Below are 16,273 nucleotides of genomic sequence, written 5' to 3'. Positions count from 1 at the left end.
AGACCCGTGCATCTATTAGGCTAAAAATTTTGAGCCCCTTGAGTTTCCAAGTTTGTGTAGACCAGTACCAGCTGCTCACGCCTTTCATTAAAAAAAATACAACACGCAGTTGAACTCAGCATTTGATGTAAAGTGTTCATTCAGTCATTCTCAACAAAATTGGTGTCACCTGTTTGTACATTTTTTACATCACCGCGCTCGCTAACCAAAGTAGCATAGCAAGTCAATATTGTGCAGTATCATGCTGCAAGATGGGTATAGATACAAACTAATAATATCAATCTAATGGAAGATTACAAGGTGAGAACGAATAAGCATAAACTATGTGATTGGTACTGAGACCTTATTTGGGATAAAACAAAAAAAAATGACAGCTATTATAGGATGATCTCCTCTTGGACACTGACATTGAGAGTTTTATTTGGGAGCACGATGCTGTTAACTACAACTACTTCATCTTCAACATCAACTGCTTCACCTGTGTTAAGATAGGATGTCAATTCCACAAACGAAATTATCACCCAAAAAAAAAGAGTGGAAAGGCAACAGAAAATCGTCAAGTTTGGGTCTTACCAAGAATAGTAATGCCAAGTTTGGCATTGTGATCGCCTTCGCCCTGAATTCAGAACAAAAGTTTCATTACATGAAGCCAGCTGATGTGCCAAGAAAAAAAGTAGACCACACAGGCATGTACAGTCACACCAATTTTGACTGTCATAACTAAACTATTTGCAAGCAAATGTCACTTGGAATGTATTAGCTTTGCAATTGAAAGTATCAAACGTCATTTCAAGAAAACTAGATGTGCTGAAATGTTCAGATTACAAAAGCATAACCTTGGCAGAGAAAGAATTAACATTGTAACACTAGGACATTGCTCATGCAGTCATGCTGCTTGAACTGAACTTGACAAAGAGTCCTAAGGCGAAGTTTTTAAGCTTCATACGAAATGAGGATTCATTAAATTTGAAATGAATAAAAGTGAAATGGTAAAGAGAAGCTTGCCTGTACACGTGACCATTTTCCAATGGATGACTTCCACCCCACAATTGAATGTATAACAACAGCATTTTCCTGATACACAAATGAAAAAGAATGAAATAATACCACAATGAGATATTCATGTTCCTAAATTGAGGTTTATCACTTCGTACAAAAGATAGAGAAAACCAACCATAATTTCAACATCATCCAGAATTATGCAATTGATAAGCCTGGCACCAGCTCCAACTCGCGCATTTGCTGATATAGAGACATTGGGGCCAATCTGTTTATAGAGTTACATGATTAGTTACATTTAGTTTCTTAAATAGATCCCCCTATTTAAAAGTTTTAAGCACTTCATTATCAGTCAACAACCACGAACTGAATATGATCCATCATAATCTGACCAAAATAGTTAGATGAAACAGACATTACCTTTGAAGTAGGATGCACCTTGGCAGATGGATGGATATACACATCGCCAACAATAGTGGCAGTTCTTTTGCCGTCTCCTGAGGCTAAAAGATGAGGAGAGGTACGGCGGAACTGAGAAAGATATAACCCAGAGCATCTCAAAGACATCCTACTCAAGATGAAGCAATGGTTTGTCAGAAATTCCAATATATTACAAAAAAACATGAAAAAAAAATCTGTATACCCTGGGGTTTTGATCTGTTCCCAAAAATCAAGCGTCTGGTATGTGTACAGCTCCTTCTTTCCCGCTCGAGGGGATAAAATGTCTTGATCTAACCTAACAAAGTCTGGTGGAAGCGCCCTGTTGATATTAAGCTTATAAGGTCTACATAATAATAAATACTTTGTAGTTGAATTAACCGAAGTGCTATCAATTATATATACTGGCTAGTTTCTGGAAGAACCTCCACATAATGGGGAAGAGAAAGAGGATAACTGCAGGCCAAACAAGATTTGTAAAAAAAAAACATGAAAAATATAACACAAATACATACTTGGTTGCTGAATGAAGAGCTTCAAAGCTAGATACACGCCGCAAATTTGCTGAAATGTAGCATTTAAAGGAATTAAACTTGTGCTGGTGAATTAAACTGTCAATCAAGGGAACTAGAAGATCGAGTTAGAATATCTGCTACAAGCAGGGCGAAGCCTAGTTTAAGTTCCCTGGTGCCATGGCACTATGGTAAAAATGTATTTTGCTACTTATAGACTCATCTTTACTGAATATTATGGTAATACTTGTAGCTTCGCCTCTGGCTACAAGTAATACATTTTAGAGCATCCATTTGAGAATTAATATTAAGAATATGAATATAGGCAAAGCAAATAAAACTTTTCCAAGTGACTTGTATCAAAAGTAAAGAAGGCATTTACATCTACTTAGTTAAGAGAAGTTGACATTTGAAGCAATAGAATAAACAAAGAATGTTTTGTTTTAAACAATAACACATGTTTCAAAGGAAAAACGTTGTAATATAGCAGGGGACAATACCTCTGTCCTTTTTCTGTTTTAAGACATCCTCAATGGCGCTAAAGATATTGGGAGTAAATATATATACTCCACAATTTATGAGATCACTCACCTACAAATAGATAAAACTGCATTACTGCTATCAGCTATGCAAATTACTCATTGAGAGCCATTACTTCTGAAGACTGCAATGATTTCAGAGCCAAATGTGGCATGCAAAGCTCAACTGAAAATATATAGACAAGCAAATAAAGCAACAAGAGCAGAACTGCACTCACAAAAGTCTCTGGCTTTTCCGTATAGTGCAGCAGTTCGTTTGTTTCAGGATCAGCTACCAACTCGCCGAACTGGTTCGCTGACTCTGCAGATACCTGATTGAAAGTGTTAGCATAGAATATTAAAGGTGGGATGATGTTAAGAGTAACAATTATGCATGAGAAAGACAAGATTAATCTGCGAATAGTATTAGCATACCTTGTTGACTAGTAAGGTACCCATTCCTCCATACTTTTTATGGGCCTCTACAATGATGAAAACAATGATACATTTAGCTGTGGGTATCCAACAAGAAGCTATGCAGGTGCTTATTAAAAGTGCAGCACTTACTATTGTTGGGCAAGTTTGACTTAAATCTCCTATTTCTCTAATCAACAAAACTATAGGTGGAAAATCAATAAAAGTTCAGATGCCTATTGTGCAGCAATATAGAAGGGGAATGGGAAAAAAGGAACGACGAAGTATCTGGGAATAAACAGTTGATTTCTATCAATATTTCAAAAAAAGTCAGAAGCTAAAATATCTGTTTCATACTATTACTTATGTCAGAGATAGAAACCCAAGAATTTGGATGAATGGAGATGTAAAATCTACCCTTTTGTGAGAATGAGCTTATTGTCCAATGATAAATTAAATCGGCACATCTAAATTATCTTTAAAACACTCTTTTGGAGTGAACCGTCCATGTACAGAACACTTAAAATTGATGAACTTATTTACCATTGATTCACATAATGGTCGATCATTTCATTGTTGCCTATGCACTATACTAACAATACTTTAAAGCATACACCCGTCGCAGCACAGATTGAACAGCGTGTGATATAATTTTAGTGACCTTATGTACAATACCGTACATTAGAGGTGGATGCATCTCTATAAGATGTAACCCATGAATATGCCAAAAACAAGCTACTAATGACAAGCTCAGCTTTGGATTCAATACCAGCCAGCTACACTTCCATTCCACTTAGTCTAACTAGTGACAAGTGGACACACTTATCATTCATTCTAAACAGCAAAGCAAAGAACAACCTCATGATGTTCAAATATTACACTAGCCATGCTTGTGTCTAAGATCATGAAACACCATCGCTAAACTTAAAAATCAAACCAACACGAAAGAATGCTTCAGTTACTTGGCAACCTACCCAGCATGTCTGGAAGGGGGAAGCTAGAACAGACGTCGCAGTTCAGCAGAACTATGTGTGACTGCAAAACGGCAAGCAAAAACAGTAACCAACTTTTAGAGGATGATGAAACTTTCTTGATCCAACCAGTATAGCAATGTAGTAGATTCCTAAGAAACCCAGCTGCTGAATGTGTTCTGAATAAGCAAACACTATTCAAAAAGATGTGGATGAAGTGATCCACTGCATTAATAAAGCTTTAGAAATATCCAATTTTCAATTCAAGCTGACAATATGGCACTAAGTCATTACCGGACTGTCTTCCATGATATAATCTCTAAAGCTGTAGAGCCCTCCAGCTGACCCGTGAGGTTTGTCCTCTCGTAGGTACCTAAAATTGGCGAGACCCTGTCAATGGCACGGCTCTGAAATCTCCTAGCGCACCAGCCCAACACCGCAGAAGCAAACATCATCAGGGCACGAAACGAACCTGACAGGGATCCTGAGCTCGTTGGAGATAGACGAGACATAGAGCGCGAATTCCCGCTCCTCGTAGAACCCGATGAGGTATATCTGTGCCAGGTTGGGGATCTGCAGCAATGGGATCCAAAAGGCTTGTTTCATACGAGCTGCATGCTGAACCATAGAAACACCACAATTCCACAGAGGACAAGGGAGCGCAGGAATTGGTGGCTTACCCGGCGGCAGGCGGAGATGGGGTGGTGCACCATGGGCTGGCCGGCGATAGGGAAGAGCGGCTTGGGCACGTTCAGCGACAGCGGCCGGAACCGCGTCCCTGCACCCGACACCAGCACCAGAGCAAACCGATCAGACGAGAGGGCAGAGGGAGGAGGAGGGGTTCCGCGGCGCAGATCTAGCAGCACTAACCTTTGGTGGGGCCGCCGACCATGATGACGGCGACGACGCGCTGCTCGGAGCCGGCCATGGCTGCTCTGCTTCGGCGCCGGTGGCGGAGTGGTTGGGGGGAAGAGACAAGGGAGAGACGCGCGCGGGCGACGGCGTGGCGAGATTTATGGCGATGGGATGGGATTTGGAGGGGAGCGTGGACCGCGGGTCTTTTAGCGGAGGCGAAGGCGATGCCGATCAGACGGTCGTCGGAGGAGGTGGGCAATGTGTTGGTGTGGTGGTGAGCGCAGCGCAGCGGACGGAGCGGAGGCGGGCGATTTCCGGGCAGTGGCCGTTCTGACTTGTGGAGGTCGTGCGCCGCGCCCGGTGGGATCCGTGCCGCACCGGGGTGCGGGCGCGGGGGTTGAACTGGCGCGGATACCGGTGGCCGAGGCCTTGAGGGGCAGAGCGGAAGCTTCTTTCTCTGGGTGCCGTGCCGATAACGGTCAGGGAACGTGGCGGTGGCGGATAACTGAGCTTGCACGGAATATCCCGGCTGGAGTTTGGGATATTCCGGCAGAGCACTGTGTTAGTGGATCTGAATGGTACTGTACGATTTGAGTTCTGAACCGTAGCCATTGGTTGAACAAAGGTTCTGCAATTGTAGACGACCCTCGATGACACATTTTTCTCGACATAAAGAAAATTGCAGCAGTGGAACCAATACTATTGCCCCCCCTCCCCCTATCTTAGGCCTTGTTTAGTTCACCCTGAAAACCAAAAAAAATTTAAGATTCTCGTCACATTGAATCTTGCGGCACATGCATTAACTATTAAATATAGACAAAAATAAAAACTAATTACACAGTTTGTATGTAAATCACGAGATGAATCTTTTGATCCTAATTAATCTATGATTGAACAATATTTGCCACAAACAAACGAAAGTGTTACAGTAGCGAAATCCAAAAAGATTTCGCATCTAAACAAGGCCTTAAGCTAACGCCAATCTCAGTGGGGGTTTCACCAGAATGTCATGTACATTTATTAGAGCGCTATGTTAGTAAAATTACACTTTTTGCATAAAACGAAGAGGAGAGGGAAGGAAATAGTTTCACCATGGTGAAACTCTGCGGGCGTTGTTTCCCACACGGTGAAACGGGATGAAATCCCCACTGAGGGCTAAATCGTTTCACCATCTTGCATGTGATCCAATCATTTTGCAGTAATTAAATGCTTTGCACAGCCTAGGAAATGTCAAGGTGAAACTCATGCATTGTAGAGGTTGTTTCATTATTCGTTTCATTGATGCCCTGTCAGCGAATTTGTTTTGGAAATAGTGCATTGAAACGGGCTACTGAGACTGGCGTAAGAAAGGACGTCTCAAGCGAAAGCATATAAATATATTTCTTCTGAATTCAATAAAATCATTCAATCTATAAGTACTCTGCTCCATTCACTATAACAAAAAAGTGATCCGCATAAGAGAACGTGCATCACTCATTTTGAACTGCAGCAATAGATACCTTATTCGCTCGAATTTGTCAGTCATTCAACAATATTTTTCTCTCACAATAAAATTAGCGAACAATACTTTCAACCATGACTTTTTACAATATAAGTAAAATATATAAACAATAAAAGCCACGATAACTTGAGTTGGAGACGAAGAGCATGTATTTTATTTTTTGATACTTTTAATCAGTGAGCATTGCATCTTGCACATTCATGCTCCCAAGTTCTCTAGCTTAGGCACCGGTACTTACAGTGCACATAATGATGCTCAAACCCTCTCTGTTTGTTTGGAGCATCACTCTAAGCCAACGCTATAGAGGGCCTCAGTGCCACTCTCCAGTCTCCACACACAACGTAGGAAAAAGAAGAAAGAATTACTTTCATTAGCTATCTTTAACTAGTTTATGTTAGTTTAGTTGAGAGTTATAGTTGAGCCGAACTAATCTTGGGCTCCCAAATTAGTCTTTAGGAGTCTAGCATAGCTAATGTATTCTTTTTTTCTTTTGTAAGACATATATAGTGGTTGATCTAGGCCACAACTTTAGTTCTCTCCCAAGGCCATGTGGCATATGCTAGTACCGTGTCCAAGCTCCATGATGGTGGGGCACTAACCACCTCATCGATTGTCGGGGAGCCCCGAGGATTTTCACCATAATCGTATCATTATCCTCTCACACAAACTTTCTTGGCTTGATTTTGTTCTTTTTTGGGATGTATTTTATGATACTTCTTGCCAAGTTTGGGGAGCATACACGCCTACTCTTCTTCACTTTGAGTCATCCTAGTTCGATCTTCTCTTTCCTAGTATTCTTATTGGCATCAAGTTTGAAGGAATGATTCTTGTTAGTGGAGGAGTCTTCGATCTCTCACCACTTCTTATATATCTTGATATATACTGTTGAAATTCTTCTCATGAAGAATCCGGCTGCATGAGGATGCACTATGGAATCGAGGGGAGAGAGAATCGAATCCACCGCATGCTCACCTCGTTTTTTTAGGCGGAGGTACATAGGATTTGGCCCAATGACTAGGGTCAGATCAAAAATATACATATATTATAAGGGAATATTTGGCCCACGCCTATAACCTTGGCCCTAACGGCTCCGAATCCAATTCTGACTCTGCTATAGATGTTCTTTGTTTTTTTTTAAACAATAAAACTATATGTTTTTAAAGGAGTATGTATGTTTACATCTATTTTTAGTTTGCACTGCTCCTATATCGGCCAGCACGGCAGCCCGTGGGATGTGCTCACTGCTAACTTGCTAAGCAACCGGTAGAACCATCAGTTTGTTGCCAGACAAAGGCCCTATTTAGTTCCCAAAATGTTTTCTTTTCATCCCATCATATTAAATTTGTAGACACATACTCCAATAACTAATTGCACAGCTTGTATATAATTTTGGAGAATTTTTTAAACCTAATTAATCTATGATGGGACACTAATCGCTAAATAAAACGAAAATTCTACATTAGCCAAATCTAAATTTTTTTGCAAACTAAATAGAGCCAAAATGTGACAGAAACTTTTTTTTAAAGTGACAGAAACTTGTTAGCATCAAACCCAAGCAAGAACGGAGAACACACTCAATTGCCCATGCTCGATTGTTCATGCTCATGCCGGAGAAGCAGAGGTAACTTCAACGCGGAGCCAAAGCACCACCGACAGACACCACCACGCTTCCGTCAGCTGCAGCCTGCGCGTGGCGTGTCGTGGCGCTGGGTCAGTGGCAGCATGGGTGGGCCAGCTAGGCCGTCGCGGCAGGCGAGCGAATGAGGGATGGACCGTCCGGGGCAAATTTTGATGCAGCTCGCGAGCCGCACGGCGCGGGGCATGAGAGGAGGCCAAGTGCAGTTCGGAAGGCTCGGGTCGTAGCAAAGCACCCGGTCGGCAGCACGCGTGTGCCGATTGAGGCCCAAGCCGCCCAACGCTGCTTCTGCTGGCCTGCTGCTGCTTTGTGATCTGGCAATTTGGCATCCGGCGTTGCCGGTGCTCCTGCTACGCCAACGACCAACGAACGGAAAGGAAACAACAGACGTGAATCCAAAAGCACCGTGTTTTATTTACCCATTCTTCTCAAGGTAGCATTTACTCGCATTTATCCAGATTTCCCACCATTCCCGGATGGAACGTTACAAATTCGAACTCAAATGACAATGAGAATCGAACAGTCAAGAGTGTACATTGCCATCCCACACTGAAATGTAGCATCCACCGGCATTTATCCACATCTCCTACTGTTTCCGATTTCCCGGCGGATGATGATCTCATCTAGTCTAGACGTTATAATTCAAATTCAAATGCAGAAAAGAGGGGAAACAACTGGTCAGAGCAAACGAGCATATACGACCCGCCACCCGATCTGATAATGGTACGTACTGTACAGGATAAACAGGAGCCACCAACCGATGCAATGCGTTTTGTTTGCCGTTTCGCTGTCGAGTGCCATCTCATCGCATCGCATCGCACTTCCCTTTCTTGAAGCCACCGCAACCAACACCCGAACAAATCCTCAATTACAACGACGCACCACCGTCCACCCAAGCCAAGCGACGCCACCGCTTTTAAAATCCGCGCAGCCACCCAACGGATCGAGCTCCCCCACCTCGCCTCGCCCCTTCCCCCGTCTGACCCTAGGGTTTCCATCCAGCTCTTCCGGAAGCTTCCAAAAATGGCCACCGACGAGCTCGCCCCCGCCCCCGCTCCGGCCCCGGCCGGGGGCGACCAGTCCCCGGCCTTCTCGTTCAGCATCTGGCCGCCGACGCAGCGCACCCGGGACGCGGTGGTGCGGCGCCTCGTGGACACGCTCGCGGGGGACACCATCCTCTGCAAGCGCTACGGCGCGGTGCCGGCCGCCGACGCCGACCCCGCGGCGCGCGCCATCGAGGCCGAGGCCTTCGACGCCGCGGCCGCCACGGGAGGCGCCGCCGCCACCGTGGAGGAGGGGATCGAGGCGCTGCAGTTCTACTCCAAGGAGGTGAGCCGCCGCCTCCTCGACTTCGTCAAGTCCCGCTCCGCGGACGCCAAGCCCGACCCGCCGTCCGAGGAGGCTGCCGCGCCCGAGGCCGAGGCCGAGGCCGCCGAGCCCGCGGCGTGAGCGCCGGACAGCCATTCATTCCCGTTTCTATTTCCTGAGATGAGATGAGTAGCATCTGGAAATTTGTGTGGCGACTGCAGCCTTCTGTGGCTTGGGTCTGAGTTTTTATGACTTGAATGTTAGCCTGTTTGCGCACATCTATGCAATTCTTGTTCTTCCATGAATACCTCTGTTTTTAGTGCGTCCTCTTATTTTTCTGGTTGCAATCCCTGCCTGGCTGCCTCTGACCAATGATTGTGTTCCGTTTGCCGTGACGCGCATGCATCCCAGATAAGGAGATGAATTTTTTTTTTTGTCACATCGAATATGTCTGGAGGGGTTTTTAAAAACTAATAAAAAACAAATTACATAGCGAAACTGCATGACAAATCTATTAAGCATAATTATTCTGTCACTAGCACATGTGGGTTACTGTAGCACTTAAGGCTAATTATAGAGTAACTAGGTTTAAAAGATTCGTCTCGCGATATTAATTTATTTTTTATGTATATTTAATGTTCCACGTATGTGTCTGCCTATAACCCAATGTTGTACCCTGCCCTCCCCTGAGGATCGAATTGGTCGGAATTAACAAGCAATAAGAATCCTCCCATATTTTTTTGTTTGAGTGTAACTCTCATCGTTTATTTGAAATCTGATCATCGGTCATATATACAGTTCGGTATGAATCCTCACCGACCAAATGCATGTATCACAATCCTGTGTGTAATATTCGCGGTATATGCTGAATGAATCGTCTGCAAAATGTATGTGATGACCCGGACCCGTATGGGCGTTCCCTTGTCAAGTGACCTCCGTTTCCTTTGTATTTGGCCATTCCTCTTGCAGTTCACAAACTGAATAAAGCTGAGCAACCGTTATTTCAGTTACATCGGGATCAGTTCTCAGTGATTGCATTGGGAGTTGTTCATAACAAGCCTTGTACTTGTTGAACCATTAGTGGTAATTTCTTAATTGCACACATTATCTAAAGTGCTTTGAGTTGATAAATCAAACAAACCCTTCAACGCATTGCGTTCTTTCATAGGATGGTCATCGCATATTCACATTGATGTGTGAGTGCGACGCACAGGATTGGAGGATCACGGAATCAAATTGAAATTTTTGCCCCAGCGCCACTGTGGAACTCTAAATCCAGATGAAGAACAGGAATCACTAATGCGAGTGTTCCCTTGACCTCTCTGCTCCTGCATGTACTTGGCCATTCCTCTTTCAGTTCACGAACTGAAGAAGGCCGAACAACAATTGGTTGATTCAGTTGCTGACATGCCTCCCACATCAGGTAATGGTCTCTCCTATCGCAGCTTAATTATGCATGGTCTCAACGTCTTCTTCAGGCATCTACAGTTTTGTTTTTCTCTTGTTAGTTTGGCTGATAAGCTATGACAGAAAGTACTATTGGCTGATTTATTGTGAGAGAAAAATACTACTGAGTGGCTGACAGATTCGGCTAATAAACTTAAACGAACAAGGCGACGTCATCATCAGTTCATCTTCATTCTAGAAATCTAACAAAGTACTTTTATGTACATCACCAATAGCATCTAGCAATACTAAAAACAAACTCATGACGAGCTCACTCATCTTCGGTGTCAACGCCGGACTGCCAGAGGAACCTGCAAAAAGTGATACTTTTTTTTAGAGCACGCCTTGGCGCGTATTTCATGTAAAAAAAAGTGATACTCAATTGTGTCAAGTTGGGGAAATCAATACTTCCTTTGGAAAGTTTACTGTAACAGGTACTCAATCGAACATGAATTTACAATGGAATTGGAAATTTTAAAGGGGTTAAGCGGATATCTCACAGTCATGGTCTGTCCATCCAATAACCTGATTTTCCAGGTCATACACAACAAGCTTGTTTGAGAAAACTATGTCTGAACAAAGGTCGAGTAAATTTAGAATCAAAATATTGAACAAACAAAAGGGTAGTAGTAATGACAAACACTGCCTACCTCCAAGAATCTCGGGCTGTGCCCTTCTATTTCTCAGAGCCACAAAGTACCAATCACTTTGCCAGGGAAAAATGCAATCTTAACTGTGAAAATTGACAATAAATTGCTTCAAGGGCTCAAGGCGCAGTATTAACAAAAGCTACCGAGAATATTTCCCCGTCGTTTAAAAGGTAATTGGGTGGATCAATATCCAATGCAAAGCCTCCGTCAAAATGAAAGGTGATTTTAGGAAGGACATCATCATCAACTCTACATAAGGGTTGGAAACAATGAGAAAATTTAGAATTACAGCATTGCTAGTATACTTAAAAAACCACTACAAGCACTACATACCTTCCATGATGTATCACGACATTAAATAAGAATAAAACTCTTTTAAAGCTCCATTGAGACAGGCTTAACACTACATATCTATATCCTGGCTCGTTGACACGAGCTTATCTTTTTTTTATGCACCCGAGACATCCATCTTTTTTTCGAACCCCGAGACATCTATGTGACACCACCACAATAGATAGAATTATCGTCAATTCCCTTAATACATTTAGATTTGACTAGACTAGATCAGTTCTATGTAGATTATGCCACTATTTTTAAAACCGAAAAAAAAACCCGGCCTCTGAGTTCAATTCCTGTGCTCCAAGGATCATCTAAGCTTCGTGTCCAACACTCCCCTTACCTTTTCCTAAGGATTGCGTGCTTTGGGCCTGAGAAAGATCAATCAGCACATATTGGGCTTTAATACGTGTCGTTTGGCACTCCTCCACAGCTTTGATCAGGATTGATCTCTCTCTTTCTGCAAAGAGCAATCACTTCATCGCTCAATGCTTTCAATTTCGATTTCGCCTAGAATTTACAGAACGAAGAGTCTAGCACGAGAGTGTGAGCCACTCTGTCTGCCCTATTTGTTTTATGGAAGTGAGTGAAGAAGGTGTTTGCAATGATTGGAAGGATGCTAAGAATATGGGTGTCTATGTTCCAAGTTGGATGTCTTGGAGAAGGTGAAGCAGTCGAAGCAAACTCGGCGCCGCTGATCAAATGGAGAGTGCATACATCAGGGTTGGTTCAATCAAATGTTCGTTGTTGGAGGTCTCAAGCATTGTGATGATAATATGCCAATGTAATAGAGGTCTAGTTTGGTGCTTCGGTCTGGAAATTGATTCCTGTCTTGGCCTTATGTCGGTTGTCACTTTATCGTAATAAAGCAGAGAAAATCTTTTATTCAAAAAAAAAGATAACCACTCTATCTGCAGTTGTAGTGTAATGAATCAATAATAATGCAACTTTTGCACTGCACGATTGCCAGGGAACATTCTTGTTCTTAGAGAAATCCTTGTTGTCGACGCCGCTATATACGGTCTCGCTTAACTCGCTCTTCTCTTGTCCTGTACACCGCCACCGCATGTCCGCATTCTTCTTCCCCGATTTCTTCTTGGCGCTGCCAGGCTCGTTCTTGTCCTGTGCGGCGGCAGCTTTCGCGTGCTTCCCGCAGCACTCGGAGTCCAGCCACCGCGGCGCCGAGCTCCTCGGTATCATCCGGGACAGAGCAGCGCACAGGAGAGGACGTTGTTGCGCAGCGCGAAAGAGAGGTGTTGCCAGAGAAGAGAAGCAATCCTAGGCTCAAAACGGCTGCAGCCCTTCGATGTTGCTCGGACGGTGGATGTTGCATAGTTACGGCGAAACCTGAAGGCGAGCGAGTCACCGAACCTGCGTCCCACCGCATTTTCTTCTCCCGTTTAACCCCCCGCGTCAGGCGTCGCCGCGAGCTCTCTCTCCCGGCAGCTGGGCAACCGCCGCCGCCCAACTCGAGGTGCCCAGGTCTTCGCCAGCGGCGAGCATCCACCAGGTATGCGCACCCCTCCTCGTCCCGTCCCTCCTATGCGAAACCGAGCATCCGAACCCTAACTCCTTCCCTTCTCTGCAAAACCGAGCACCCGAACCCTATTCAGATCTGATCTAATTACAGCACGTATTTTTTCGACAATTATTCAGATCGGTTTTATTCTGCTTAGCGCTTCCGTATTTGGTTCTATCTCGTCTGCACAAATTGTGCCTGATCTTACAACCTGTGCTGTTGCAGGCCTGTGTGCTGGTCTCCGCGGGTGTCGTTGCAGGACAAGATGGTTTCCTTCGAGATGAATGACCTCAAGAGTATGGGCTTGTCACCACTCTTTTTAAACTGTCTTCCCAGTTTTTGTTCCATTTATTTCCGATAGGAGCATAGATAGGTTGTGCTGGGCAGTGAATGTGTATCTTATTTGCTTGGCCTCCTTTGTTTCTGCTTCGTAATTCAGAACTTAACGAGCTAACATGTTTGCAATCTGTAATGTGGACACACTGTCACATGTGATGAATGTGCTCAGGGATGCAACTTTATTTTTTAAGGTTTGCTGTGTCTAACATGTTTGGTGACTTTTTTTAACTGATATTTGGTGATTTTTCAATCATATAAACTGTGATATGTGCCTCATATCATGTAACCTGTAGTTTTAATGTGTTGACCCATCAGTGTAATATCATGTGCGGAATGTGCTGTATAACTTAACCTGCATTTTTTTTTTGGGTAATTGTATTACAATCGACCATGATACATCAGGGTGATAGGGTATATCATGTATTGTGTGCCTGTGTGGTCTACAATATGTCAATATCACTCGATTGGTAGTTATAGTGTTATAAGTGTGTACATGCAAGAGAGGTAACACACTGCTACTTTTTTTTCTTCAAGGGTGGGTTGGGGGGTGTTGTTAGAAAGAACAAGTATAGGGATTTTTTTCATCCTAGATAGCATGTGTGATATCATAGCAGTTTGTTACTGTGGCTAATCTCAACTAAATTTGTCCAAAATATGGAAATATTTGCTCAAGTGGACCAACTGGATAAAGCTTTTAGGCAAAGCAAAGATTAAAGTTTAAGATCTTCTGCTGGTTAGGCTTACATAATTGCCATACTACACAAAAACTAAATGCAGAGCTGAGCTGCTGGCTGACCAGTGAATCTCTGAAAGATGCTTGGATTTAGTTGAAACCAGCATCAGATATGCTGCTGCAGCGAGGTCTATGCTAGTTTCTGATTGACCACTGTAAGGAACAGATACCCAACCACTTTGAAACGTTCTTGTTCTGCTGTCTGAGTTTTGATGCAAATTTCCAATGAATCTCGGTAGATTCATCATGCTTAAAATACCACCTTTTTAGTATTTTGGCTGTATTAAAAAAATCATGTTGAATGTTTGAAGTGTGACGAAAAATTCTGGCTTGCAAAATCTTTTGTGTGATGTTTTAAAATCATATTTGCTGGTTTAGTTGATCTGTGACGTCTGAATTTCATCTTGGACAGAGATTGGGCTTGGCCTGACAGGCTTTGGAATATTCTTCTCCTTTCTGGGAATCGTTTTCTTCTTTGACAAGGGGCTCATCGCAATGGGCAATGTAAGTGAACTTCCATTTTGTAATTTGCTTTTGATTCTTTTGAGGATCTAAGTTAACTCACTGTGCGTATGGTTCACCTTTTTCTCTCGATGCCATTTCAGATTCTTTTCCTGTCAGGTTTGGGTTTGACAATTGGTCTGAAATCAACTATGCAGTTCTTCACCAAGCCAAAGAATTACAAGGTTTTGCATCCACTGTATTTCTTAAGGCTGTGGCCCTTAAACATGTCTAACGTCTCATTATTCTCATTAACTGCTCTAATGAACAGGGTACTATCTCATTTGGTGCTGGCTTTTTTCTGGTTCTCATTGGGTGGCCGTTTTTTGGCATGCTCTTAGAGGCATATGGCTTTATTGTACTCTTCAGGTAGGAGAATTTTCTTGTGACTGACTGATCCTCTCTCTTTTAGTAATCTGCAATTTCTTGTTGAGACAGTAAAAATATTCAATGCTGCAAAAAGTTACTTGTTTCTAACGAACCGCCATCATTTCTTTAAAAAGTTGCTTATACCTGAGCACTGACTTGGCAATTTGGTTGCAGTGGGTTTTGGCCAACACTTGCTGTGTTCTTGCAGAGGATTCCTATCATTGGCTGGATTTTTCAACAACCATTTGTGACATCGGTAAGAAGCTCATGACACATAATGTTCTTATTTGGTTCCTGAGACTAGAAGCTTGGCCCATTGCACATTCTGACAAGCCCAATTTCTCTTGTTTCTGCAGTTCCTTGACCGCTACAGAGGAAAACGTGTTCCGGTCTAGCAACCTTTTGCTCTATATATGCTTACTTGCGGTGTAGCAACTAGCAACCTGTGTTTTTTTACGACAGTAGCAAACTGGTTATACCGGTGTCTGATCTTTCATGTTTATATATGTTATGTTTAGTTCCCAATAGGATTGTTCCTTGTAAATTACAGCCCCAAACTGGCCAAACCAAAGCTCCATTCCTTTGAGACCAGGATGAAGGCTCACCCATGAATTGGATCTGTTGATGAAACTCTTCAGCTTGTCGAGAGCATTGTCTCTTAAAGAAAAAGTTATTGTTCTTTTATAGGATAATAAGCTATATATTTCGTGTGGACTGAATAGAACACACAATTGCGGTTCATGCATGTGGTGGATCAACACAGGATTCCTAGACCCTTCAATTTGTTAAGGGGTTTATCTAAATGGTTCACAATATAACTAGGAAAACCTTCAGATGCCACACGAGTCTCATTTGGTATATTTGTATCTGAGAATTGACATTTTTCTTGTGAGGGAGAATAAACAGATTCTTCTACGCATTTTTGGCGAAACCATGACAGGATGCCATCTATTTTATGGTCTTGGATATATAGAAGATAAGAGGCCAAGTCATTCGTTAAACAACTTAGAGAACTTTTCTAGCTTTTATAATGGCTATGTTTAGAAAAGCCATATAAAGGCTATCTTTAGAAAAGCCGGCTTGGAATGGAGGGAGTAAGTTGAGCAAATCAACTCAAGGCTCATGGTCTGTTCCCCAAACATGAACCTTGTAGCAGTGAACTGAATCCTGAAATCTGTGTTCGTATTTTGTTAGTTCATCCTCCAACCGAAGCACGTCGCCGCTTATT

At 42.9% G+C, this 16,273-nt stretch overlaps 3 protein-coding genes across 3 annotated transcripts; 2 read left to right on the top strand and 1 right to left on the bottom strand.

Moving 5' to 3' along the window:
• Window positions 122-5,108, bottom strand: LOC8054219 (mannose-1-phosphate guanyltransferase alpha). The gene is made up of 15 exons (XM_002465621.2): window positions 4,723-5,108; window positions 4,533-4,630; window positions 4,325-4,425; window positions 4,147-4,225; window positions 3,856-3,916; window positions 2,903-2,949; window positions 2,707-2,799; window positions 2,450-2,540; window positions 1,953-2,001; window positions 1,643-1,759; window positions 1,420-1,567; window positions 1,175-1,267; window positions 1,006-1,074; window positions 574-616; window positions 122-478 (listed from the first exon to the last, which is right to left on the bottom strand). Exons 1-15 carry the CDS (start codon window positions 4,778-4,780, stop codon window positions 378-380), a joined length of 1,248 nt encoding a protein of 415 aa, XP_002465666.1. The 5' UTR covers window positions 4,781-5,108; the 3' UTR covers window positions 122-377.
• On the top strand, window positions 8,245-9,490 carry LOC8054218 (MFP1 attachment factor 1). Its single transcript, XM_021459014.1, has one exon. The coding sequence runs from the start codon at window positions 8,868-8,870 to the stop codon at window positions 9,291-9,293; it is 426 nt and encodes a 141-aa protein (XP_021314689.1). The 5' UTR covers window positions 8,245-8,867; the 3' UTR covers window positions 9,294-9,490.
• LOC8081853 (vesicle transport protein GOT1) lies at window positions 12,544-15,731 on the top strand. The gene is made up of 7 exons (XM_002468258.2): window positions 12,544-13,094; window positions 13,329-13,399; window positions 14,588-14,679; window positions 14,781-14,861; window positions 14,948-15,045; window positions 15,220-15,301; window positions 15,402-15,731. Exons 2-7 carry the CDS (start codon window positions 13,369-13,371, stop codon window positions 15,438-15,440), a joined length of 423 nt encoding a protein of 140 aa, XP_002468303.1. The 5' UTR covers window positions 12,544-13,094; window positions 13,329-13,368; the 3' UTR covers window positions 15,441-15,731.

Source organism: Sorghum bicolor, chromosome 1, assembly GCF_000003195.3.
Source record: "Sorghum bicolor cultivar BTx623 chromosome 1, Sorghum_bicolor_NCBIv3, whole genome shotgun sequence".
Classification (NCBI taxonomy): domain Eukaryota; kingdom Viridiplantae; phylum Streptophyta; class Magnoliopsida; order Poales; family Poaceae; genus Sorghum; species Sorghum bicolor.
Note: the sequence above shows the minus strand (reverse complement) of the source record. Positions and strands in the feature narration are given on the sequence as shown.

Excerpts from the sequence above, each read along its gene's own strand:
- LOC8054219 (XM_002465621.2), bottom strand. The coding sequence starts at position 4,780 with ATGGCCGGCTCCGAGCAGCGCGTCGTCGCCGTCATCATGGTCGGCGGC. Across the intron at positions 2,950-3,855 it reads CCCCCTTCCAGACATGCTGG|AGGCCCATAAAAAGTATGGA; the intron begins GTAGGTTGCCAA and ends TCATCATTGTAG. Across the intron at positions 617-1,005 it reads GAAAATGGTCACGTGTACAG|GGCGAAGGCGATCACAATGC; the intron begins GCAAGCTTCTCT and ends TTCTGAATTCAG.
- LOC8054218 (XM_021459014.1), top strand. The coding sequence starts at position 8,868 with ATGGCCACCGACGAGCTCGCCCCCGCCCCCGCTCCGGCCCCGGCCGGG.
- LOC8081853 (XM_002468258.2), top strand. The coding sequence starts at position 13,369 with ATGGTTTCCTTCGAGATGAATGACCTCAAGA. Across the intron at positions 14,862-14,947 it reads CCAAGCCAAAGAATTACAAG|GGTACTATCTCATTTGGTGC; the intron begins GTTTTGCATCCA and ends TCTAATGAACAG. Across the intron at positions 15,302-15,401 it reads AACAACCATTTGTGACATCG|TTCCTTGACCGCTACAGAGG; the intron begins GTAAGAAGCTCA and ends TTGTTTCTGCAG.